At 44.1% G+C, this 26,631-nt stretch overlaps 2 protein-coding genes across 7 annotated transcripts in view; both read right to left on the bottom strand.

Moving 5' to 3' along the window:
* Positions 1-26,631, bottom strand: part of EVL (Enah/Vasp-like) — a 142,777-nt gene that overhangs the window by 5,664 nt on the left and 110,482 nt on the right. For all 6 annotated transcript variants that reach the window (XM_088058007.1, XM_088058009.1, XM_088058010.1 and 3 more), the window contains exons 4-9: positions 13,656-13,719; positions 10,401-10,462; positions 6,210-6,439; positions 5,439-5,560; positions 2,371-2,431; positions 325-391 (exon numbers count right to left, since the gene is read on the bottom strand). In XM_088058007.1, the coding sequence (XP_087914133.1) occupies positions 325-391; positions 2,371-2,431; positions 5,439-5,560; positions 6,210-6,439; positions 10,401-10,462; positions 13,656-13,719 (606 nt within the window). The remainder of the gene's footprint in view (positions 1-324; positions 392-2,370; positions 2,432-5,438; positions 5,561-6,209; positions 6,440-10,400; positions 10,463-13,655; positions 13,720-26,631) is intronic.
* LOC148184030 (ena/VASP-like protein) lies at positions 8,381-10,251 on the bottom strand. The gene has a single exon (XM_088058011.1). The coding sequence runs from the start codon at positions 9,479-9,481 to the stop codon at positions 8,381-8,383; it is 1,101 nt and encodes a 366-aa protein (XP_087914137.1). The 5' UTR covers positions 9,482-10,251.

Raw genomic sequence — 26,631 nt, 5'->3', positions numbered from 1 at the left:
TGTATAGATCAGGACATCTGCAGTACAAAAAGTAAAATAATACAGCTTTTTTCTCTTAAAATACTTAGGTGTGTAATGCTGAAGACACAGATCCTCAGCTACATGTCTAACTAAATTGTTTTGCAATTTTCTTGACTGTGAAGCATATAAAAGTCATAATTTCTTGCTGAGTACAGTTTTTAAAACAACAGGTATCTGGGAATTTTTCTGTTAGTTACTGCTGCTGCACTCAGAAGTAGGACAATGAATCCAGAGTCTAGAGGTGGTGGTGAAGACGAGATTAAGGAGACAACTACAATGCCAGTAGTTCAACTTAATTAATACCTGATGAATTTTGCTGCTGCTGGGCAGAGCCTCGTGTACTGGTTGAAGGAGAGGTGCTAGCATCATCCTGCAAAGAGAAAAACAGGACATTAATGAGTTTGGGGATGAAGTGCAGAGTCCTCTTCTACTCTGGAGACAGCTGCAGCACATGTAGTACAACAGCAAGTTTCCTCCCTGTCCAACAAGCACTGCTGCCAAGATTTGAGCTCAAGGCCATTTAAACTTTAACTTTCCTCACACTGGATGCCAAAATACATCCTTTTTATTTTAGTTAATGTGGACCCCTTTTCATGATTACACTCAATCACTCTTATCTCTGTATACCAAACCAGGTGAAACCACTGTAAAGTGCTGTCTGCTGTTGCCTAAATACAAACCATCCATTTCCCAAATTTAGAAACTCTCTGAGATGTGGAAACCAAGCCACCTAAAGGAACAGTTGCTCACATCCCAGTCTTTCACCCCAGGACAGCCACCAGTACCAGAGAGAGGAGTTCAGGTACAAACAGAATGTAACAAAATCAGTACTCCTCTTAAATAAAAGACGAAACACTTCATCAGAGATTTGGACTCTTATCTCGGATTTATGTGTGACAGATCATAAACCATTCATCCATATATTTGGCATGACAGTATTATCTAGCAAGCCTCAAAACAAATTCAGGCGAAGCATCAGCTCTGCATTGTAAAACAGAATTGCACCCAGTTTGAAAGAAGATACCCTGAACATGAAATGTACTCAAGACACAAATTAAACAGATGCTCTCTAAAACACTTTTCTAAACAGTTTGGTGCTATTGAAAAGTTAGATTGGGTATATAAACTAATGGGGAGTTTCAAGGAGAGAGAATAAGGGACAGAAAGCAGGGGCTGGCAAGTTAGAAGCTAAATGGTGCCTTTCATCTGCAAGTGTATGGCTCAAAACCAGCTTTGGGGCAAGATTAAGAGCAATGGTTGCATAGCGGGTTCAACAGGCAAATTCCATGCTTGAAGCATCCCTCGGGGAACCGGCAAAAAATAGCTCCTTTTCTCCCTAAACAGTGAAAAGTGCTTATTCCTGCTCTTCCCACAAATCTTTTTGCTCGGGGCAAGACCTAGATTGTTTTAATGGATTTCCTACTGAACATCTGTGTCTTTGGAGAGAACATCTCTACACAGGCAATGTGAAGCACACAGCATGCTTTATGACCTTGCAGCTGTGGCAGAAAGCCTTCAAGAGGGTACTGGCCAGCAACAGGAATGCTGAGTGAGCAGCAGCCTGGAAAAGCACCACAGTGGAAAGGATGCAGTGCAAATCCTGCCCTCTCCTAAAAGCAGGAATTTTCCATCCTTTACCAGTTCAACAGTTAAAAAAGTGTTTTCATCTGCATGTTGGACTCAAAATTGTTGCATCAAGTTCAGTCTACAGACTCAGCCAAATAAAACCGCTTGTATAATTGCTTTTGTTGAAGAGAAATTAATCGAAGTTCCCCAAAGCTGTCCAAATTCTATCTCAGTTTAGTGTAGCTATCATGGTCACATTGTGACTTCTGCATGATCTAATGGTTAATACACTGTTTTCCCTTCTTCCACCAGGCACATTCTCTGTGCACTCCGGGCTCTGAAGTGAGCTGATTCTTGCTTTGCATACAGGTTGGCAATCCAAAGTTACACTGCAGGGCTGATGGTCCACTTCAGCTTAGCTCAAGCCCCAAATGTAAAAGAAGATACATGAACTTTATCTCAAGTTAACTTGCCAGAAAGTTCAATGCACCTTCTTACAGGGCAAGAACTTCCTGTTCCTTACACCACTGGGATTAGACCATGAAATAGAGCTCATTCACCTGGTTTAGACAAAACCTCTCTTCTGAATAAAGCAGCTGTTCTTGTTTATAGGGTGCTGTTCCCAGGAAAGGTGGGAAGTTACATTCGGCTTTGAATCGAATGTGCACATATATTCCTGGATCAGCACTGCTTGTTACTGCCTGCCAGACACAGTGAATGAGCACAGGACTTTGGCTTACAAGGAATCTGCAAGAGCACAACAGAGAGGAGTGTTTCACTTACGTTTTGGCTTTCCTCTTCCTTTTTCTCAGCTGGCTTGTCTGACTGCGACGCTGCTTTCCTCCTTCGCAAAGGAACAGGAGATAGGACATGGTCAGCCCTCTAGAAACAATCCTCATGGGACGACTGATTCAGGCTTTGGTGGGAGTTACTATTTATTTAGCTCATCCCAGAGAACATAACAATGGCTGGGTGCATTTGGTTGTGTAGGACTGGGGTGGAGGTGAAGAATCCAGGTCCAAGTGATACAACTCAGGGAGAGAGAGGCAATATTATGAGGTGGTTAACAGAGGAATGCAGGGTGCAGAGCATGAGGAAATGTGATGAAACAGAGCGAGGAAGCGAAGCTTGGTATGAAACTGGGTGAGAAAAGGATGGCTTCTCTCCAGGGTTCAGCAAGTCCTGGTTCCTGGCTCCTACACAGGAGAAACAACTCACCCTTCCATCAGGGGTTTCTGAGGACCAACCCTGCCCACAGCAGGTGGCTCAGGTGGGTACTGCAGTGATGACACTGCTCTCAGCCAGCCCCAGGGTCAGTTTGTCACCTGTCCTATATCCCACATCCCTGATCCTGCACAGAGAAAGGGCTGTAGCAATGTTCCCACATGATGGGAAAACTGTCAAAAAATCCCTTCAAGCCAGGTCCACCCTTGCTGGGAGAGACTGGGCACCATTTCTGCTCAGCCAAGACCCCCTCTTCCCTCCAGGGTGGGAAAGATCTGGCTGGAGACCAGGAATCAGGAAACCAGCCCACCTGCCTGGTTTTCAAGTGCCTTTGGTGAACAACAGATTCTTTTTATCTCAAAACCACTTCAAAGGCAGCAGAGCTCCTGCACCCTGTAGTCCCAGGACCAGCAGTGTTGGTGCTGCCTACAGAAGCTGAGTGAGGACCTGAGACCCACACTGGTTTCTGCTTTCCAAGGAGGGGCAAACCTCTCTGAGAAGTAGCAAAGTGCTGCAATCCATCCACTGGACATCACAGTAAACAAAGGTGTTGGTTGTTTATTTTTGAAAAATGCATGGTAAAACTTCCTGGGCATTAGCCAAACTGAATGATGAAAAGAAAACCAAATTCTTTATTTTTAAGCTCTATTTAGGTTCTAAACAATACTCCAGCGGGCCCAGTGCTGAGGCTCTAGAAATCCAATTTCCCATTTTAGATCATGAGGGGAACTGCACCTTAAGTCTCCACGAGGACTTGGATTGTGCTGAACTTTACCCTTATCCACCTGTGAACACTACTCTTACCAGATATTTTTTAAAACACCAATATGACAGGTTTTTCATTTAGTCTTATTCATTCTTTCTGAAGTGAACAAAATTCAACTCAGATTGAAAAGTCTCAGGAAGCACTAAGAAAGGCTTTCAAGAAAAGCCTCACTGGATACACAGCTTGGAGGATTTGATGAAAATTTGACAAAAAACCAAACGAACTGGGCAGTATGTGTCTGTAGGACACAGGGCTCTGTGGGAATCATTTCCAGATATTCAACTGCATTAATAATTCTACTAGATCAGTAATAAATTTTTGGTCTTTTGCTAGTATTTACTCGATTCTTCTAACAAAAAGAAGTTTTGTAATTATTACAAATCTAAGTGAGGGAAATATTTGCCAGGGTGAGAGACCAGTGTTAGATTTATGTCCTGCAACAAACTGCCTGGGAGTGACAGTGGTCTTTGGTTCTGTCTGGTTCATTATTCTGTTTGCACTTTACTCCTGAGGCAAAGGGTTGCTCTCACAGGGGCCACAGAACCTAAAGAGTGGTATTTTATAGCATCTGAGCTCTCAGAAATGTTTTCCTCCATTGCTTACCGAGAATTAGACATATTCCCTGTTTCTGAGCATGGGGTTTACTGTTCAGAAAAGAGCCCCTGAGATCCCATGCTCATAAATCTGATATCTGTATTGAACATGCTCAATTTAAAACCAAACCAAAACAAACCAGTATTTTTTTACCTCCTGGTAATAGTAGGCAAGTAAGGCGGCTAAGTACAGCCTGAAACACAGCGTCAGGTTCTTCCTTTTCCTATGTCATCACACATAAGAAGGAATTTGCAGCCAAAGAAATCCTCTCAGTATCAGCTTATAACAGCATGTGCCCAGACTGCACCCTTGAATGGCACTTGTATATTTCCAGGTACTTCCATGGCTTTGTGAAGAAAAATTTAGGGGACAACTCTGCTGCTATCAGCTCCCTGGAAAAGGATTTGGAGCTCATTTATTTTCAGAGTAGAGGCAATACAATGCTCATGGCACTGCAAGTGCATTTGTTAAGATACCAGGGGAATTCGACCCTAAATACCTGAAGACACCAGATCCTACTGCCAAAAGCCATACTGGAGTACACTTTAAACTAGAACCACACAGGTGTGCAGAATTTCTATATCCAAACAGATAAGATGTCCATTCAGCTTGCCTGCTTGAACAGAGCTAGTTACCCCAGCATCTAATCACCAAACCTTACTTTGCCTGTAGACAACTTCCAGGTAGGGAAGGTCATTCTTGATATACAGCAGGCCAAGAACCAGGAAAAAAATTAAGAGCCATCAAGCTATTTTAATTCTGAAAAGAAAGAAAATTATCTATCTGCTCTTTTATATTGCTGGGAGCTTTTTAGAGTGTTCTGTATTTATTTAATACTTTTCAAAGTATTACATCTACAACCCATGTTCAGAATTTCTTCTGAAATGAACAGGACATGGAGGAAAGTTGAAATCAGATCTTTTGAGCTGAGAACTGTCTTTATACTAAGACAACACTATTTAAAAACTCCATCTCTGTTCAACCTACAACTGTACCTACCCTTCATTATTTCATTCATCCTTTTCTTTCACTACTTGTAAGTTTAAAAAATTTAGATGTAAAAATATAACATTTTACACTGGGAAAAGGCAGCCAGTTTTTCCAATGGAACACCTTTTGCATTAGAAGTTGGGCAATACTGGTGACCAACATCTATTCAGGGCCTGTCAAATAGCACAACACCTACTGCTAACCACAAAAATGACAGCGCCTTCTTCCACAATTTGCTGCAGATCTCATGGAGCTTACTTGAGGTGTAAGTACAAACCTTTTTGCCAGTAATTTATTCATTTCTTCCATTAGTCCTCCTCCGCCTCCTCCGCTACTTGTTCGATTGGCATCGCTCTTAGAGACCCCACTGGGGCTGGATCCTCCAGAACCATCTTCTGGCTTAAGAGAGAAATCAGGACTGGAATTAATGAAAGGTTTGCTTTACAGCCACGCCCTTAATGATTAGTTTTCCCAAGTGGTAGGAACAGTGACCACAATCACAGCCCAAAACCAGAGATAGGGTGTGTTCTGCCTTGGAAAGGAGACCCACATGAATGTTACTAAAACCAAGACAGATCTGGGTGATGCAAATAAACAGGCAAATGATTAAAAAACTCACAGCACTGCTTGTTCATAATTATGTTTATGCATGGTTAAGCAACCCTTACCTAAGTGGACAGCTACTGACATAAGGACTCAACAGTCTACACTGGCTTTTTGTAAGTATAGTGTAGTTTTAACTACTTAAAACAAGTGAACACACTAATATCTAGTACAGTGGTGAACGATGAAGTAATGAAATCCTGGCAATGTGAGAAGTCACAGCTATTTTCTAACTCGTATGTTCTGAAGAGCGTAAACTCTATCCAATATTTCCTGCTCAGCTTTATTTGCACTGCCAAATCACATTTAAAAGTTCACCCAATGGTAAGCTGCAGCATGTTTCACCATGTTTCACTCTGGGTTTGCAGACCACTACACCAAGCTGTGCCAGGCTTTCCCACAGCAGAGGAGAGCCCATCGGGGAGTCCCAGTGCCACCTCCTTACCCGTTGCACTCTCCTTAGTTTGGCACCAGCCAGAGCTGCTGCGAGCCCTGACACTGACCCATCTTCAGCGCCTGCCCCTTGGCCAACACCAGCCGGCAGCGGGGGCGGTGGCGGGGGCGCGGCTCCCATGGGTGGTGGAGGGACTGGGGGGGGTGGCGGAGGTGGGGGCCCCCCAGATGAAGCAGGGATCACAGCAGCACCACTGGGGTGGCCAGGTGGAAATGTTGGGCCTGAAATGCAGAGAATAGGAATTAGATGTGAAGCACGACCTCCTCCAGCCCACACACAAGGTCACGTTCCCACTCCCAGCACCACGGCCTGACTCCGGGACAAGTGGCCAATGCAAGGGAGCACCATGCATGTGAAGAATGGGAAGAGGTGCTTGTATCAATGGTCAGTCAGCCACAGTTGTGTCCTCCTGAAAGACCCTGTCACTGACAGTCTTCTTCCTCCTCTTCTCCCTGGCTGGGCTAGTGTTTCATTCTGTGTCAGAATCAGAACACAGACAACGCTTCCCAATTCATAAGTGGCATATTCTGCTGCTTCTCCCACAGCTTTCTATATGGAGATAATAAACTCCATGGACTTTGGTTGACATCAGCTTGTCAGGCAATCTGTGGGCCACAGTGACACATCCTCCTTTCTGTCATGCAGAAGGTGTGTGGCCTCAGCCAGTTTTGCAGAATAACCAGGGGACACTCCAGCTCCACGTACCCTGAGGTTCTGCAAAGCTCCTCTGAGCAGCAGCCTGTTGGAAAGGGCTGATGGTGATAACTCCATTGCAGTGTTTTACCTGTCTGTAACAGGTCAGTTGAACAAACACATCTCCCCAGGGGTATTTCCCCAAGTACACTCTATCAGAACCGGCTGCTCTTGGTATTTATTCACAGCTTCAGTTGTTCAGTAAGTGTAACTTTGAAAGACAGGTGGGTTTTGATTGAGAAATATTTGGAAACCATATTTAACATTAACAGTTTGCTTTTCTTCTTCTCTAGGTTTTCTTATAATACTGCCTTATTTCTGTGGTTACTTCTGCCATTGTTTCACACTCCCAATTCCATCCTTGAAATGAACCATAGCTGCTATTAGAAATACTTTAAACATTTCAAGCCCTCTTTCGTTCATGAACATAATAGCTAGTAATTCATTGTGGGTACATTTAATTGTAATTGCAAAACTACACCCACCTAATTAGAGGGCAGCCTCAGGCAAAAATTGAACTGAGTCAAAATAATGGAGTGATGTGAGTTTAAAATAACTTCATTGAACTAAGTGGATTTTACGGACTTACATCAGCTGAAGGACAGAGCCTCCAGTGGTTACAGTAAAACTTTTAGCAGAAAGTAAAATGAGATGTTTTCATTTTCTTCCTTTTCTAGGCATACCACTTTAGCATTATATGTGGTTATAATCCTGAATAGATCCAAGTCACAAAACATGCTCTGAATTGCAAATAGGCATTACTTGTAAATTGTTCTCACTCTGCAGGCTTTAGATAGTAACGAGAAATCAAGGCCATATACAAAGTGACCAGACCCAAGCCCTTGAGTTGCCTTCAAAGAGAAAGGTTTGTAGGAATAGTTACAGTGACAAGCCCACAACTACAAATGCAGTGAATACCAGGAAGAGAGTTTCTTGAATTAAATAAATTGCACAACCACAGGGGATTCTGTGTGTCTTAAACAAAATCCATGTTCTATGTTTCACTGGTACCAGAAAGACCAATTAACAAAAATAGTAAAAATCACAACCTCCACCAATATTCCTACACAGACAGGAAACCTACCGCAGACCTGGCCTCCAGCTTCAGAAGAGCCCATCCACTACGTTTGGACCAGCTGAAAATAGGTTCTATATGAAGGTCTTTGAAATAATTTGACTCTGCTGAATGACAAAAATCTCAGTCTGGGATAATACAGTAGGAATATGCACTGCAACAACCCAGCTACAGGGTCCTGGTTCTGTAATTCTTACTTTTTGCCTGGTCCCTGGACCAGTCCAGAGTGATTTTGATATTTCAAAATATCAAAACACCCCAGTTTCAGGAATCACATACAGCAGGAGTAGCTTTGGGTCTCTCAGCCCTTTTTCTATTGGTCAGGGGCAGTGCCAGCCTGGCTTTTTGAGCAGGTGACAGCTGAGCCTTTACACAGGTCGCGATTCATTCAAAATCAGTACTTACTCAAATGGGCAGTGGCTGATGATGTCAAGTAAGGAGGGGTCCTCCTGGGCAAAGCCACCTCAGACACAGCAGCGTGAGGGGAAGGCAATGGAAGACAGTGTGACATGGGCTGACACCACTGCTGCGCAGGACAAGATGACAATTGGGAGGATGGGGAGGGAGCCTGGCCAGAGGAGCTGGGGGGGCTGGCGATGGTGGGCAGCAGGGAGCAGGCTGCAGCTCCTAGGTGTGGAAAGAAGGACCCATCCACGCTTTTCACATGGGTTCCAGGGGGGCCTAAAGCAATTTGCTCTTCAGGGTGGCCATTCAGGGGTACATTTGCTGAGGTCTCCCACCCTGCTTTATCTGTGGGTGCCTTGACCCTGTCAGGTGGGACAGGAATCACAGGCAGGATGGTGGGACCACGTGGCTGCAGGATGTCACCCCTCTGCAGAGATGGCGCATTTGTAGCAGAGGGAGAAGAAGACTGAGGAGAGCAGGAAAGAGAAGAGCCCCTGAGAGGCTGGTGAGAGGGAAAGGGAAAATGGGAAGGATGGAGGGGCGGTGGAGACAGCGAGGTTTGCCTGATGCCTGGCATGACAGTCCTGCCATTTGGGCAGGGTGGAGGGGAGGAACCTGGGGCTGTTGGCAGCTCAGAGGCTGAATGCCTGTGCAGGAATTGCGAGGGCTCCCTGGCTCTCCGCTGGGATAGGAAAGGGGACTGACCAGCGGGCTCAGGGACAACGGGTGCTGAAGAGACAGCGCTGGCTTGAGGTAGCGGGGGGAGCACAACACCAGAGGCAGGAACATCGCAGTCACTAGAGGCAGGAGGAGAAGACTGGGGATGAGAGGGAGGAGAGCATATGCCTAGTTGAAGGGTGGAAACTAAAAGAACAGAAAAGACAAATGTAAAGAATAAGGTGGGTACACAGGAAGGAACGAAAGCAAGGCAAAGTGGAACAGAGGAAAAGGAACCGTGAAGTAAACGCAAACAGAAACTCAAACAAAGCAAAGAGGAGATGGTGCAGGCACCAGCTTGGGGATTTCCAGCCCTCAGCAGCACTGGAGGGGTGTGCAGAGCAGAGCCCTGGCAGCATGGGCTGGGCTGCATGCTCTGGTGCCAGTGAGGCTCCTCCAAACCCCACGTGAATCTGAGTCAGGATCACGAGCATCACCTTTGCACCAGGGACAGGTGCAAGGGATGTGCTGAACACAAAGGTGGCCACCTTGTAGGCAGAGAAGAAGCAGCCAGCAGTCCCTAGGAACCATGTGCCATTCCTTGTGGATGCCAAGACAGGATTTTGGCTAAGTTCCCTATACAGAGCAGCACACTGACCTCTGCAGAAACAGGAGTCCAACTCTTTCTCTCACCAAAGGCATACGCGTGTGTCTAAGCTTGTTTCTAGTCAAAAAGTTTAACAGCTGAGGGAAAACATTTCACTTATGTGGCCAGATTGACTGAAAAAACTTGCCCAAAACCAAAGCCCAAACACAAAATGGCCATCTTGGCCTGCTTGCTCTGGCTCCTTTCACAGAGACAAAACCACACCTTGTAGATATAAACTATTCCTGTCAACCCTTCTCTCAGTTTAGTGCAACTTAGTATGCCGTAGAAGATTTTTGTAAGCTCATTAAATATCTATATTTTTTCCATTAAGTTCACAGAAGACTTCATGATCACAAAATCCCAGTGAAGAGCATCTAGAGCTGTATCTTCCTCTGAGCTACCTGTTCTCCTCAGGGGTGTGGAAGAAGCATGGCCAGGCCCCCTTAGTACACCTAAAATGCCCCTCAGCTGTGCAAGTTTTGCCACGTGCAAAACCTGCATGCCTCAGACCTGAGCCCCTGCAAAACAACACAGCCATGCACAAATGCATGTAAGCCCCTAGCTGAAAATCTAATCTTTAAAATGTAATTGTAACTATAAACACTTTTAGCACTCTAGCTTTTGTACAGCACCCCACAAACACCAACAAACAGCAAGAGGAGACAATCAGGGAGAGACTGCATCTGCTTGATTTGATACATGCCTGTGGTAGAGGTTCTTCTTTCCAGAGATTCCTGGCGTTGTTGCTGTTGCTCCATCACTTGTCTAAAAGAGCAATGAAAAAACCCTTGGTCATTAGGTATTCCTTATAATTTTGAGTAAAACCCTGAGAAGCACTGTGTGTCTGGGGAGAGAGCTGATCCTGTGAGATGGAGGTGGGTCTGATTTCACCTGCCCTGGCTGCAGCAGTGCCAGTTCACACACTGGACACAGCCCTGCACGCTCCGGACACTGCAGGGGTCAGTTGGTCCATTTCAGATAACTCCTCAGGGGCTCTGCAAAGGAACAGACAGTGCCCAGTGCCCAGGAGAGCACAGCAAACATGCATGCTGTTAACCTGGAGCATAAGAGCATTGAAAGGAAAGAGGAAGTGGCGTCTCACGTAACTCCGCAGAATCACGCATTGGGTAAGGCTGGAAGGGAGCACTGGAGGCCATCCAGTCGAACATCCCTGCTCAAGCTGGAGGACACAATCCCCAGGATTCTGTCCAGAGAGTTTTTGAATATCTCCAGGGAAGGAAATATTCAAAATGACACAGTCTAGAATATTTTATGGATCAGGAGCCCAAAGCACTTGTAGAATATTAGCATATTAGAATGAAAATACAGCAAAGCTTCATCTGCGTTTCAGTGCTGATGTACAAAGCTTCTGTTGCTCAGGTGCACATCCAAGCCCCTTCTGGCCCTGGCCAGTGCAGCTGACAGCCCCAGCACAGCTGTCCCTGTGGCACCAGCACCACCAGCAGTGCTGTGCTCCCTCTGCAAACGCTGATCCGAGCTGTGCACTGCTGCTCCTCCGGCACCTTCCCCCCAGGAGCTGCCAGCTCCCGTGCTGCCCCGCTGTCCGGCAGAGAGAGGCTTGGGACAGCTCTGCAGGGATGTGCAGTTCCAAGGGCCCATCAGCAGAGTCTGCTCTTGCATGCTGGACTGCTCCTGCAGGAAGGGATGTCCCTGACCCCTGCCACAAACCCACCCTCACTTGGCTCCTCCTAAGAAAACCCGACAGCTAAAAGCCAGACTGCTTGCCAGGCTCCTTGGCAGGCGCACGGATATGGACTAAAGATTTCAACAATATTAAAACACAACTCTGAATTTACCCTGCTGAAGCACTTGGTAATAAAGTTTATTACTGTTTTCTTCCACAGCTTTTAGGTCAAATTTGCCCTAATTAGTTTCATTTATCCTTAGACCAGTCTTCATTGTGCACTTTTCTCTTTTCTCAATTGCTTTACTTCATGGTCTGTACAGTAAAGCAAGCTCAACTCTAATCAACACTTCTATTTTGACTCCTTGCACAGTATTTTAAGACACCTCCCTGTTACATTTTTACTTGTACTTACCAGAGTCTGCAATGCTGAGCAATTCTATCTTATTTATATACCAACAGAAGCTTTTAAAATAAAAACTAGTCCATAAAAAAAAATTATATTACGTGGAAAAGAAAAAATATCCAAAATAAATTTTCCATATTTCATATCTAGTTCAATATATGGGAAAAATACATTACTTTGCTGTGGCAGGATCAATTCTAAAGTGGTTTTGTGTTCAGGACATGCAATCCATGCAATTTCTAGAAAATTGCAGGTTTCTGAGAAAATTATCATATGAGCAAAGGTGAATAACTTTTGAGAGGTGACTTTTGAGAAAGTCTTGGTTGGTTCAACTGGTTTCATGTAAGCTGTGATACTTTAAACCAAATAAATAGAAATCTTTACTTCAATAGGTACCCTAGCTCTTTCTTGATTGTTATGGATGCAACAACATCAATTGCACTACTAAAATTTCAATTGTTCAATTGTAACTCATGTACTAAGAATTTCCTGAGCATATTGTCCCCTACCTTAGCTTGGCATTTATTAGCAAGATTTGATGATGCAGAACAACTTGATATATACATTTTCCTGATTAAACCTGGGGTTTAATCTATTTCTAGGTTGCTCTAGAGAACCAACCTGGAAAATTCCAGTCTGACATGACAGTAAAGAAATATGGGTAAAACATCCCCTAAAATCATTAGAGCTGCTGCAGAATGGATTGAGGGGCAGGGTGCAAAAATCCAAAACAGGGGCTAACCACTGCCACTTGAAGTCACTGGGGTTCATACCAGCCCTTTCTGCCCTTGGTCAGAAATAGTTTATATGTGCCAAATGCACCCTCCCACACATGCTAAAAGGAGAAGTACTTAAACTCTTAGGAAGTCAAATTTATTCCAGTCAAACTAAATAAAGCCTGGGATTGGCACAAGGCTACTTAAGGGAGTATGGAAAGAGTAAAGTACAAGAGGGGACAAATTACACTCTGACTTAAAAAGATATTCTTTAAACATTTGTGCAAAGATCTCTAAAAAGCTTTTTAAACAAACAAATTTGCAGGGTAGATACCATAAGTTAATTTCCTTCCTGCTTGTAAGATGTTATAAAAAAAACCCCTAGGCTTAAAATTAGGTCTGCTCAATGCTTAAGGAATGCATCAGTATAATTAAAGCTGAAAGTCCTCTAGTGCAGATGCAGCAATATCTAACTGCATCTATTGGCATATCTTATTCCACTCCAGTGGAGCAAAAGAAGCTTTCCTAGGGCCATGTGCCCTGTAGTAGTCAAATATTACCTACCCAAAGGGCTTTTATTGTCTCTAAAAAATGGATAAATAAAATATTTTTATTCTAACATAGTTAAGCTGCTCACATTTTAAATGTACAGAATAGACACCCAAACTGGAGGCCTGACCTACATATGGTCTGCAGAATCAGTGACTTCCAGTGGTTAAAGGAAGAGCTGGATCAGGTTTTTCAGGAAGGCAATGGGAGAGGCAACATTGCCTGCCTTGGCAAGAGCAGGGGCTCTCTGGCCTTTATGGTAACTCTGCTATCCCAAAGTAAATCTCAGGTGAAATATCATCACTGCTGACCCATAAGACAGTCATGGGTAAATCCACACTAAATCTCAGGTCTTTCACAGTTATTCGTAAAGGTTCAGGAAACTAATTTCCCTATACTTTCCTTATAGTTTTTGAAGGCAGGAAGACTCCTGAGTACCTACCAAGTAGAGTTTACCTAGAGTGTGAACTTTGGCTCACTTCACCCTTTAATAGTTATTACAGAATCATTAGCAATAATTAGAAAACATTCAGAACCAGCTTAAAATATGTACAAGTAAAAAGAGCAGCGCTTACTGGTGAACAAGGACTGCATGTTCATCCAAGTTACAAACTAGAACTCTGCCACAGCTGATTAACTCACCTTCTCTGTGCTTCCATCTCATCTGGAGATGGACCATTCTGGATCTGGCGCTGGGCAGCTGGACCTACAGAAAAAAAGAGAGGAAAAGAAAACAAATGTGTCTGACTTCAAAAAAGCAGTGCCACTCAGATTGCTTCTCCACCTTACTATGACAGATAAACTTCAAGCATTATTGCCTTCTCTGCTTTATTATTATTTTTAGCTCTTTTTTCCCTATTAGACATATCCTTGCCTCCTGTACATTTTTAGTCCCACTGGGAGAATCCAGGGGCTAAATGTGGGAGCAGATTTGTCCAGAAACTTGGCACCACGGTTGCTGTAGATTACATACTAATCCTTTGGCGAGGTGAAGACTTTCAGTGTTGCAAAAGTTTTCCTGTAGGACAGCCCATTGCACTGGGATGCATTTTTAGCTTTGGCATGGTTCAGCTCCATCCTTCTAGTATTATTCTGTGCTTGCACAGAAATTCAACTGCCTTGCTGAGCCTGGGAGCACACATGGTGCTAACTTGTGCTGCTCTGATGCTGAGCTGGCATCAAAAGCTGCCTGATCAAAGGTGCAAAGAGACGCAAAATTAAACTAGACTTTCACAAAGGTGTCTTTTCTTTTTACAGTTCTGTGGTCTTCTGCTTCTGGGGGGATCCACATCAAACTGAGCTTCCACTGGCATCCACCAACAAAAGCTGACTATGCATGTGACCCTTTAAGTCATACCTCCTCTCTTGATTGATCATTTAATCTCTGCTCTCAGACATTTAATCAAGGACACTGACACTACATGCCATTTTCAGAAAGAAACAGTTATTCTGAAAATAAAAATAACTATTGGTAACATAAGTGGTCTTGCCTTTATTACAAGAATTGTTCCATTCATTTGAGGAGGCGGGGTTCAACTGGGACTAAACAGATAAGACTGCTATTAAATCCAACAGCAGTTTTCCTGATAAACTGGGAAGAAGATCAGTTATGTGCAGGAAATTATTATGTCAGTCTTATTTTTTCATTTTTAAATGTAAAACTTCACCCTTTTAAAAATTATCCAACAACAGCAAATCAGAATTAAACACTTACAACCTAAATATGTCACTCTCAAATTGTTAAGCATATTTATCTCTATATTCTTTATGTATTACTGCCAGGCTGAATGTTATCTGAAAACCAATTAAGAAAGTATGAAAACAGGAAAGATGGCAGAAATGCATCGTAGTCAGAAATTCCAGAGCATTGACTGATCCTGAGGAAATCGTGCATATTTTTGAGACGTGTTTAAGGACTAACATTTGAAGTAAGGCTACAAAGAACTTTCTGAAGACCAGGCCTGTACATTCTAATTTTGGGTCTCCCAAAAATGAAGCCAGTGACAACCACTAAGCCAAAAGCTCTGACATTTAAAAATATCCTATGATTGGGCATGAAGTGAAGACAGTTCACTTTAATGACTCATGACTGACAACTTAGTTGTTTATCATAGGTCTTTGGCAAACTACTTAGACAGAAATGCCACATTTTGTAAAGATCACACGAAACAATGAAGGCGGGGGAGCGGCTGACTGTTTTGGGCAGCAAACCTCAGTGAAAAACTTAGCAGGTATTTGGGAACCACACAGCAGGCGGCTCACGTGAAAGGAGTTTAAGGTGTAGCAAGGATCTTCTCAGAAACTACACGTGAGGAAGCCAGGGACAGCTTTTGGCCTGCTCAGCCACAGCTCAGGGACACGGAAGGCAGGGATTAATTTCATGCTTCATTCTGTACATGTATGCTCTGCTGCGCACGTACAGCAGACAGCTGTGAGGCTGAGGGGGTTTCAATTCAACTGGATTTCTAGGCTTAATTCCCCTCCACATTTTTGGGTATTTCTCAGACAGAAGCAGACATGAGCAGTGAGTGCTCTTGGTGATGCCATCCTGATTTGAAGATGCTTCTCTAGTTGCCCTGTGAGCTGCCTCTGACCCTGCCAGCCTCTGGGAACAGCCTCAGAGAAGAGAACACAAAGAGAACTTCTCAGCACAATGACCAGGAGAAACAGTTCTGCTCCTGAGCGGTTCGGAGCTTCACAGCTGCTGTGAGCCACATTTTCACCAACTAATTAACGCAGGAGGTACTCTGCGAATGTCTGTGTTTCCTCGCTTAGTTGCTTTGCAATAATTAACCATGCTTTTACATAAGCATCTTGTGATTCAGCTGAAGGCAGATTTTGGGAGCGCACAGATGTTTTCCGTGTTTGTTTTTTCTCCTCCTACTCAAGCAGCGCAGCACCACTGCCCTTCCCCAGCTGTCCCTACAGACACGGGGAGCTCCTGGCACAGGGCGCTGCTTTGTGCCGGCTCTGGAGGTTCCCATGTGCCGCTGCTGAGATCTCCACGTCTGGAACCGCGGCCAGCCAAAAAACACCAACAAAGCTCTCCCTGAAGGAAAACCCATGGCCCGGCTTCCACTCGCACCAGGAAGGCACAGACAAGAACAATGCCATCCTTTCTCTCCTGCTGGAGAAGCTCCAAGCAATGTTTCTTTTCTCTCCTTTGGCTACAACTGCAAGAAACACTGACTGCATACACTTAGAAAAAAAAGTGTTTATTTCTCTGAGCAACGAGTATTTTGTGCTTCTTCAATACAGCGGGTCCAATCTAACACGCTTTCATTCATTATACAGAATAGAAGCAGCCCCTGCTTGGGGTTTCTGCAACTCGTACAGCCTCCATGGTGCTTCTGGACCAGCGTGTTGAAACTGGTGGGCTAAGGAAAGGGTCCAGAGTCAGAGCTGAATTAGAAATACATATGGGTTTTAAATTCATTATATTGAACATTTTTGTTTTGCATATGAGAAAACATGATGATTTAATTAAAAACAAAAATACGAAACCCCAAAACTACAAACAAACACACACAAACCCCCAGCAGATTATGGGAGGAAAAGGTGTCAGAGAGACAGACAGTTCTCCCTCATTGTTTGATGATTCCAGCACACACTTGGATTGTAGGAGACTGCTTCAGCCATCAGGTCTGACCTGTCATTGCTTATATTCTGGCAATGTGACAGAAACTCTTGCTTATCCTGACAAGAACAGAAGAAATCTTTCCAGATTACAAGTTTCTGAAAAGCTTTTCTTTCCAACAGCAGTATCTTTCAAATAAATTGGCATTTTCTGTCATAAAATCCCAACATATCAGCTGTTGAAAGCATTTCTGACTGATGCTAATCCCATCAGGTCCCTGTTCAGGTACAGCCTGGGCCAGCGTGCAAACCCATGCTGGGACTCAGCTGGGCAGGGAATTTGGCTGGGTTCACCATAACCTCTCCTCTTTCCCCCGTGCTCTTGGTGGGGCTCTTTGCTCCTGGTGGTGCTGCTGCTGTCCCTCTGCCAGCAGCCCACCCCACAGTGAGCTGTGACAACCACAGGGCACTGTCCCCACTTCAGCCACAGCGCCCCGTGTCCCCATCCGCCACCACTTCCCCATTCGCAGCCTGCTCCGAATTTTGGCTCTCTTGCCACTGTTGGGCAATCACACTGCTGCTGCTGCTGCAGCTCTGTCAGCACTTTCACAGCTGCCCCGAGGACCTCAGCCTGCAGTGCTGGGGATGTCCTGGCACTGCCACAGGCCACCATAAAGCACCTGTAGGAGAGGGGGCCAGAATGGGGACAGCAGTGCTGGTGACTAGCTGTGCTAGTGACACTCCTTTAAACTCATTACTAGAGACAATTATCCTGGACAAAGCACTGATCTAATTAGCCTAGATAAAGCCCGTAGATAAAGCAGGGTGCCTACGCTATTCCTCAGGCCCAAGGAGTACAACCAGCGTTGGATGACACGGGAGCTCAGGTACACCTAACTTTCCATGGCGAGCTGAAGGACTGAGCAGAGGGATCACAGCTCCAGGGACTGAGCAGAGGGATCACAGCTCCAGGGACTGAGCAGAGGGATCACTGCTCCAGGGACTGAGCAGAGGGATCACAGCTCCAGGGACTGAGCAGAGGGATCACAGCTCCAGGGACTGAGCAGAGGGATCATAGCTCCAGGGACTGAGCAGAGGGATCACAGCTCCAGGGACTGAGCAGAGGGATCACTGCTCCAGGGACTGAGCAGAGGGATCACTGCTCCAGGGACTGAGCAGAGGGATCACAGCTCCAGGGACTGAGCAGAGGGATCACAGCTCACTGCTCTCCCTCTCTGCAGCTGGGCAGAGCCACGTGCTGCCACACTGCCAGGCCTCTCCTGTCACAGGCCTTGGCACTCCACTTGTCCTGCTCCTGCCTTGGTTGTTTTGATGTACAGCCTGGTAGGGAGAGGAAGCACACCCCACCAAGGGAGAACGGTGTCACAAAGCCTGCTTTCAGGCAGTTCACCTCACTCCTATTAAACATTAACATGAAATAGAAAGAGCTTCAGAGTGTTACTCACAGACTGGGTGCTTCAGCAGCATTTTAACAGAGTACATTAAACACCTTCTATAACATAATTTACACATGTTCCAAACTTCTCCTCTGAGAACTGTGAAGGACTTTATCAGCCTTAATTAAGCCTCACCATTGCTATGAGGCAGAATTGACTTGATTACACCCAGGCCATGTCTGCGCAAATAAAATTTGGTTGCATCAATTTACCTACAGGTGAGTTTTGCTACTGACACAGTCAAAACTATGTAAGAGGTCACCTGACGCATTCTTATTCTGATGCAGACCAAATTTGGTTTGGCCTGAGGCCAGTAGAGTGCAGGTAAAGGAGCATTTCCAACTGTGTGCCAGAAAAGCTTCTCTACCTCCCTTCCTTGTTCCTTGGTGACCAACACTGCTGTAAGTCTGTGGCAGAGCACAGCAAAACACATCCTCTTAAAATCCTGCCCAGCAATGCTTTACATAACCTGAGTTTACCTTACACCACACTGGACGAGGAGCAGGGTCTATCAGGTACCAATTCTCAGCTGAATTCTAGAAGTTCCCATCTTAGAAGCTATTAAAAGCACCATTCCCAAGATGGCAACTACTTTGCTTTTATCTTTTACCCTTTACCTCTAGATTACTTTAATCTAACACGAAACAGGCCCTGCTTGAAGTGAAATAAGGGTGTGAACACAGGGGGTCTGTATGAAGTCTGTTCATTTGAACTAAAAACTGATTTAAAATTCACTGCTGAAACTTTATGATGCAGATAAGATTTAAGGACAGTGACAGAGCTGGAAAAACAAGCCTTGTATTTAACATGGGAGTGCCCTACCCTTGCATTAGTTCAGACCTCCTGCAAGAACTTATGTACAGGTGCATATGCTGTGCACAGTCCTTTCCTACCTGTTTTTATTTTAGGAAAAATCAACAGATGGAATTGCAGGGGTCCCTACATGCAGAACCACACAGCTGTCTGTATGCATGGAACATGTGGAAGACATGAGATCCAGAGGGGAGTTACCAAACAAAAAGGCTGTGCAAAGATCCAGTGCTGGAAGATGATTAGAAAGGAGCCATCTTCAACTCACTAGAAATGCTACTGAGCACACCAACATGAAACCAGTGCCTTTGACTCAAATGCTGAAGCTGCTAATTCCGCTATTTTGTATAAAATACAATGGTACTTGTTTGATCCTGACTGTTTATTCATCATGGAACTGGCACAACATTTGGTAATTTTTCATGCTTGTGTCTTGGTTGAGCTGGTGGAGAAAAACTTCTTTTTTTCCTCCCAAATACAGGAGTGCTAAAGCAGCTCCTGCAGCAAGCAACTCCACTCTGACAGCAGGGGTCACAGTAAATATGTAAAGGACATGGCTTAGCTGCATTTATCTCAGCAACAGTGCTTCAGTTCAGCAGCACAGCTTGGGTTACCTCTCACATAAGAAACAGCACAGCCAGTTTAAAAAAAGATTTAAAAATACACATAGGTGACTGTGCAAACAGGACACCTTACACGGTGAGGTGGCTCCAGGGCTATTTGGGTCAGTATCTCCCCCAAAATACAGCCTGGAGTGGTGGGAATGCATCCCCACAGTGAGGGTAAGCAACAGGATGGGAGCCCACGTGTTGTGGTATGGGACTCCCTGTATTTTATCTGGTGACTGATTAACATAAAAGATAAGAACAGTGTAAGAATAGGAAATGATCTTCCTCTAACAGGAAGAACAAAATACACACACTGATCTAGAACAGTATAAGCTTTTTTTGGGTGGGGGAAAGTGAGCAAGGAAAGCTGCAGTTCTGCCTGGGCAGGGGAAGTGGCTGAACCTTGTTTCCCCACTTCCCGAGGAAGCGCTAGGAGCACCCTTGAGGATGGCAGCCCAAGGGAAGGTGATAGCTGCACACCCAGCTGGGTCAGGCCCCAGTGCCCCAGAGCATGTGCTCAGACCTGTGCAGCGCTGGTTCTCCAAGAAACAGAGAAATTCTGGCACGACGTGTGCAGGAAGCCTCCCTGCAGGACAGAAAAACATGGAACTCGAGCATCCCAGGGGATTCTGTTTACTGTGCTGAGCTCTGAGCAAAAGAGAACTAATTCAGCGACAACTCAATCATGTGTTTGTGATAAATGAACTTATGAATAAAAATTCGTAGAGGTCTAAATAAATATATTTGTAGCTATAATAATATAAAATATAAAATACAGTGTGGCCAACAAGTCCTTCCCCAGATCTAGTCGCGAATTCCCATTCGAGAGATAACGATCCTAGCCGGCGCCCATCAACCGAAAAGAATGAACAGGACACGGGCCATCAGGCTGACAAAGGGACGAGCTCGGACGAGATACTCATCACTGGACCTGAACACCCCGCCTTGCAGGCCACTGTTGGGGAAGCAATCAGGCTGACAAAGGGAAAAGTCCAGCCGAGATATCCATCAGCTCCAACCCGGATCCAACCATCCCATCCAGATGGCCTGAACCAAAATGAAATCAAGAAACACCCAGAACTTCTTTACATATGAGGAGACTCTGCCCGGACGTCTATTTGACTCTATTCTCCAACGCCAGGAAATCAATTCATCCAACAATCAAGGACCCTTGGTGAATGGTGCCTGCCTGGAATTTGGCCTCAGGACACAAAATCCCTATAAAAACCCAGGCCAGAGAACCCTCGAGTGTGGATTTGGGAACACCTATACCTTTGGGTATAGACCCCTGTCCACCCAGCGCTGCGCTGTTTATTTTATTGTGGTTTTTCCTCGTTGTTTATTTTTATTATAAAAATTGTTTTATAATAAACTGTTATTTTATTTAACCTAAATTTGCCTTTGCATTTATAACATGTTGATGAAATTGAGGTGGGTAAGGCAGCCACCTGCCAGGCAGCTCTGGGTGGGGGGACTGCCAGCACTTCCCTCCGTGGCAGGGCTGCTGCAGGGGCTCTGATGCATTTATAGAAGCAGCCTTGTTTCCACGGGCAGTTTCATGATAAGTAGGCATCCAATTTAGCTGATGACCAATTGCTTTTGTTAGGGGAGCTGCCTCTGGCTGTGAGAAAAATGTTATGTGCATAGAAAAGTATAGGAAGAGTAATTTTACTTTCTTATTATTAAAAAAAAAAAAAAAAAAAAAAAAAGACATCACTGAATTTCTAAGGGTGTAATTCTGTAATTCCAGTATAGGTAGCTTTTTAAACATGCCCAGGGAAGATGATGGGAGAAGATGTCAATCAGTGCCAGAAGTAAAAAAAAGTAATCTATAGAATTCAGGGCCATGAGATTAGATTTAAAAAAAAATAAAAGAAAGTAAATTAACCCCACAATTATTAGGAGCAGGTAAACAAGCCTCCCAGCACTTCTGTTCTCTCCTTTTCTTGATTGTTTTTCAGAATGTGCATCAAGCCTATTTCCTTGAACATCCTGGACTGAAACTTTTCAATAAAAGCGAAGATTAGCTCATAATCTTGTGCCTCTAGGCAGTAATGGAGCTTTAAGAAAAACACCAAATACTATCAGAATCTCATTAAAATTGAGAGCATGGGTCATCCTAAGAAGCTGGCACCTCCCCACCACTGCATGGGCGTTCAGTTAATGCTGGAGCCCAGGCAGTGCATGTTCCAAAGAAGCTGAGAGTTGAAATCAAAACACACCATCTAAAAATATGGTTTATATTGCAAAGATATTCTCCTGAATTTGGTTTTAGTGAGGATATGAATTGTTTCACTCCAGTATCAGTTTGCCAGGTGGTCTGTGTCCCAACAGAGACAGGGACACTGCAATGCCGACCTTGCCGACCAATGCTCTGCAGTAGGAGTGTTGTTGAGCTCAGAAAGCACTTTCCCTTGGATGTCTCAATCCCCACACATCTGTTCTGTGAAATACAAACTATCTGCTTTTAGCTAAGTGTGGCTGAGTGTGTTTCCACACCCAAGTAAGTGCATATACCTGTTTATACCCACTTCACACTTGCATTTCTTTACATTAAATAAAAAGCAGGGATTTGATCCTTTTTTGTTGGTTTTTTGTGGGGTTTTTTTGGGGGTTTTTTTTGGGACATATTGAATTTCTTAAAATTTCTGAAGTCACGAGGAGAAAGAACCCAGCCACTGTTATGGACAGCAGTTCAATCAGCTGATACACACGCAGCTGGTCAAACATCATCTCTGGTTTTGCTTAACTATAGGATTCTGACATATTATATCAGAAATGTACATATATATATATCCATACCCACTATAGCCTGGTGCAGCACCCAAGGCAACAAGAGCAGCATGGTCTATTCTTGGCCCATCTCCACATACAACCTTGCAAGGCAGGGCTCTTCATTTCCAGGTGTCTCCTTCCCATTTCCCTACTGGTAGGACAGTAAACCCCTCAGGGCAGTCTTTTCCACCCCATGGAGAACAGCAGGGCCCATACATGCATTGGAGCACCATGCACACATAGAAAACACCATATTATAAACACACAGTTTGCATCTAGCTAATGGTTGAGATCCAGACAAGATCCATTTTACCAAGGTTTAAATCCCAACACTGCTGTAAGGCAGCTATGATGGGTACCTGTACCTGGGAAAGAGTACTGGACAGAAGATGACTTTTCTAGAAAACAACTACATGGAGATATATTTTGGGATTCATGAAAAAAAACCCCCAAAAATAAACAACAAACCACATGAAAAATAATCAATTGAAATAGGTAGGATTCCTTGATAATTAAGTTGCAGTCATAAAAAATTCAACAGATAAACAAAATATTCAAATACAGTGCCTGATCCCATTCACACTTCACACATTCACCCAAAGCCAAGCTATCTACTTAAGGGAAGCAAAAGTCCCACTAACTAGGAAGGCCCAAATTAAGCCCACTCATCTCTGCAAATCCTCATTTCCAGAAGAGCTAACAGGAATTAACAGTCACAGGCAGGTCATTATGGAGAAAAAAATAGGCAAACATCCTATTAATCCTATCCATTAACTATGGCAAGTATAAAATGCTACCCTTTTTTCATATCTGTTTTTAAAAACCATTATCACTTCCATGAGTACAGATGCTATTCATTAGCAAGTAAAAGCAGAAGCAATCCAACACATTGATTCAGAAGTCATGGTCCCACATTCTTGCTGTAATAACCTCTCCTGATTTAACAGCCCTGACTAATGCCAGAATCTCCTCAACCTAATGGGTCATTTCTCTCAAATACTATCTCAGCCTCCTACCACCCCTGCCTGAATTAAAAGCAAATTAAAGACAAAAACCCATCAATGAGCTAAAATGTGAGTGGTTTCCCAGCGCAGCAGGATGGTGGCACAGACCATCTCCGTGCAAACACGCCCTGGCACGAGCATCCCTTCCCCCCTTCCCGCAGGAGCACCGCATGCGAGGGACAGGGTGTGCAAGGCAGCGGGGAGGTTTCCATCACCTACAAGACATTCGGCACAGGATGATGCAGTCACAGTGGCAGAGGCAGAAGCAGTGCCAAATCCATTCCCTGCTGACCATAGTACGGCCGCGGCCTCCTCCGCGCGCTCCCCGCGGCACGCTCCGCATGCCCGGCAGCCCCGCAGAGCAGCTTTCACCAGCTGTAATCAATCCCCCACCACAGCAGCACAGTGGGCCCAGCCACGTAAATATTTTATTGGACCCTTTTCCTCACCTATCACAACACTTCGGGGTGTCTGAAGCCAGACTTCATTGTCTGGGCTTTCACATAATGTGGTGAAAATAAGAAAGAAATAGCATTTTCTGCCTCCTGCCCCAATCAGATGTCCCTAGGTTCACCTACATGCAAGCAATTAAAATAAAAGCAAAGTGTGAATAAACAAAGTTCAATGGCTGCTATTGAACGTGCAGGATCAAGTTCACTGGTACCTTTTGAAGTCAAAGGGGCTCAGTGATAAATGTTGAGCGCTAGTCTTAAAACGTAAGTGTGAACAAGATGGCTTCAGAAACATGTATATATGGCTTAAAACCCCCATCTACTATTAAATTTGCTCTTCATCATCCCATGATACCTGATCTCCTCTGATCCCAAATTTCACCTTTTTTACTTTGCCTGTGAATCACTTTCCTCTTCCATACTTAAGTGTGGCAGGCCTTCAGAGGCAATCCAGTTGAAGTTAATGGAGAGTTTGTATGAGGAGGCTAAACAGAATATTTATTTGCTCTCCACCTCTGCCTTACCGCCTTTGATCCATTTCTTTCTCTTCTCCTCGCCTTTGCATTATTCTGTCTGTTGAGGACTTCACACAGCCTAATGCTCTACTCCTCAAGCAAATTTATAGCTGGTTTAGGGATGTATCTCCATAGCTTCAGTGACACTACTCTGATGTACATCAAATACTGAACTCAGAAGCTAAGTTTTTTTATCTAATATCTGATTTTTAGAATAAAAGGTCTACATTTTTATAAGTTACCTATGGTTACACAAGGTAAAACCCAGGTGGAACAAGTTCATAATTAGCAATGTATCAGAGCCACTCCCATCCTTCTCACACAATACTTACTCATCATAACTGAGTAGTTGCTCACTCTCTGTACCTGCCTCCCACAACATTCTCAGAATGACTGATATGTAGATATTCTAATAGCGAAGCTGCTTATCATATGTTTTCTAATGTTTGATGCTATGAATTATTTATGTCCCATTTTAAGTCTACAATATCAATACCTCTCAGGTATTCCCCACTATCAGATGGAGCAAAACAAGCATTAACCAATCAATATCTGAGACAGCAAAAACTCTGTTAATAGCAAGCTATCTTTTTCACTGTGGCACACAGATGGTCTAAACTCTACCTGTGTGTGCTCATTGTTTTCTGCTTGCTGGCTTATGAAGCCATTAGAAGCACACCAGAAATAGGAGTATTAAATTCAAACCTGAGTGTAAATTCAGGGTCTCACAGCCATAAATGCCAAGGGTTTTATGTAATTACATTCTGAGGATTTAAGAAGATTCAGGAATATATTTAAATGAACAAAAACGGTATTAAAATTGTAAAATTGTAGGCCATGTTTCATATTCAGGACTCCCAATTTTCCTAGAGAACACGGTATCATAAAACCATTGCATTCTCAGTTTTGAGGGCACTTCAAATCCTTTTTGTTCTCCTGTGCTTTCTTCCTGTATCTCAAACTGAAGGACTGAAGGGAAGCATCTGGCTGATGTAAAATATCAGCTAAGCCCTCCAAAGTGCTCACTTACCCTGCAGAACTATTGGAACCACCTGCTCTTTCAGAAGAAAACCTATTACACAAATGTAGGCAATTTAAAACACTGTATCAAACTAATGATAGAATCAGTAAACCCAGAGATGTACAACTTTCATTCTGTCCTAAGAATGCATCTAACTCATTCAGTGATTTATTTGGCCGAGACTATGTTACCCCATATTTTCTTTATTATTTTCTTACACTCTTATACAGTGAGGTTGTGGTTTCTACAGGGTTAAATATGGTTGCGAGTAATAAAAAGCTAAAAAACATCCTTCAAGGTCAAACAGCATCTCAGAGACTCTCAAACTGATCTGACAGAGATTAACAAATTCCTACATATCCCTGGGCAGACTTACCACCTGCACAGCAAACTCTCTGCCAACAGTCTGCCATGGAGCCAGAAAACCAGTGAGTGGGTGTGGTAACTCCTGCCTCCAACCCCAACTCCACCCTCCTCCCTAAAATTGACATAATATTTTTAAATAGCTCATTCAGACACAGCGTGGGGCAGCACAGCCAGGGCCACCATGTGACTGAGGAAATGGCAGAGCAGGAGCTCATTTGGATTGGGAACAGGTTCTCTCAGAGACTTCACAATCACTTCTGATTCTGAAATAAAGACTGATATCCACAATCCCACCAGCAAGACAGTGACCTCTTTTAAGTGGAAATAGCAGCATGGCCCACAGGAAAAATAATTAAAGACCCTAAGAAGGCAGCTGCCTCAGGTGGTATGACATGAGCTACCACCTCTGCTTCTACTTTGGGTAAACAAAGTTATGATTTGCTGGACACTATCAGTGTTGGTCTAAGTTTGGGGAGGGAAAGAAACTGGTGTGGCCAAAAACATTGTGAAAATACTTTTATAACGCCTGTACAGAGATTCCTAAACTGTGGTACTCAGCTGCATGCAAGACATTTAAAGGGGATACTCTATCGTGCAGTATTGGGCATAACATCCCCTTCACCCCTCAAAAATCCTATAATTTCTGATTAGCATCACTTGACCCTCCCAAAGGTTACAGCCCAGCTTGCCTATGGCAGCACAGATGATTCCTGCATGAGGAGCACTTGCAGATGCTGTGCACCTAAAGAGATTTTAAGTAAGAATTTAATTGACCACTTCTTACTCTTATATAAAAAACTGTTGACCTCATTTTGAGCATGAAGCAATACCAGCTGGCTGGAAGGCAAGCACTCCCCCAACTAACTGCTCCTGTAATCCTTGCAACAGGAAATCTGTTGTGAAAATTGCATTTTGACAAATATAAATCATTACTGACAAAAAGGCTGACAAATCCTTCTTGATGCCCAGCACTTACCTGGTGTAGCAGCCCTCTGGAAGGAGATGCTGTAGAAAAATGCTTCTTTTTTAAACAG

This window comes from Pseudopodoces humilis, chromosome 7 (assembly GCF_049639895.1).
Source record: "Pseudopodoces humilis isolate 2021_Gansu_Grassland_sample_001 chromosome 7, ASM4963989v1, whole genome shotgun sequence".
Taxonomy (NCBI): domain Eukaryota; kingdom Metazoa; phylum Chordata; class Aves; order Passeriformes; family Paridae; genus Pseudopodoces; species Pseudopodoces humilis.
The sequence above is the reverse complement of the archived record's forward strand: the minus strand, read 5'-3'. Positions and strand labels throughout refer to the sequence as shown.

Excerpts from the sequence above, each read along its gene's own strand:
- LOC148184030 (XM_088058011.1), bottom strand. The coding sequence starts at position 9,481 with ATGCAGCCCAGCCCATGCTGCCAGGGCTCTGCTCTGCACACCCCTCCA.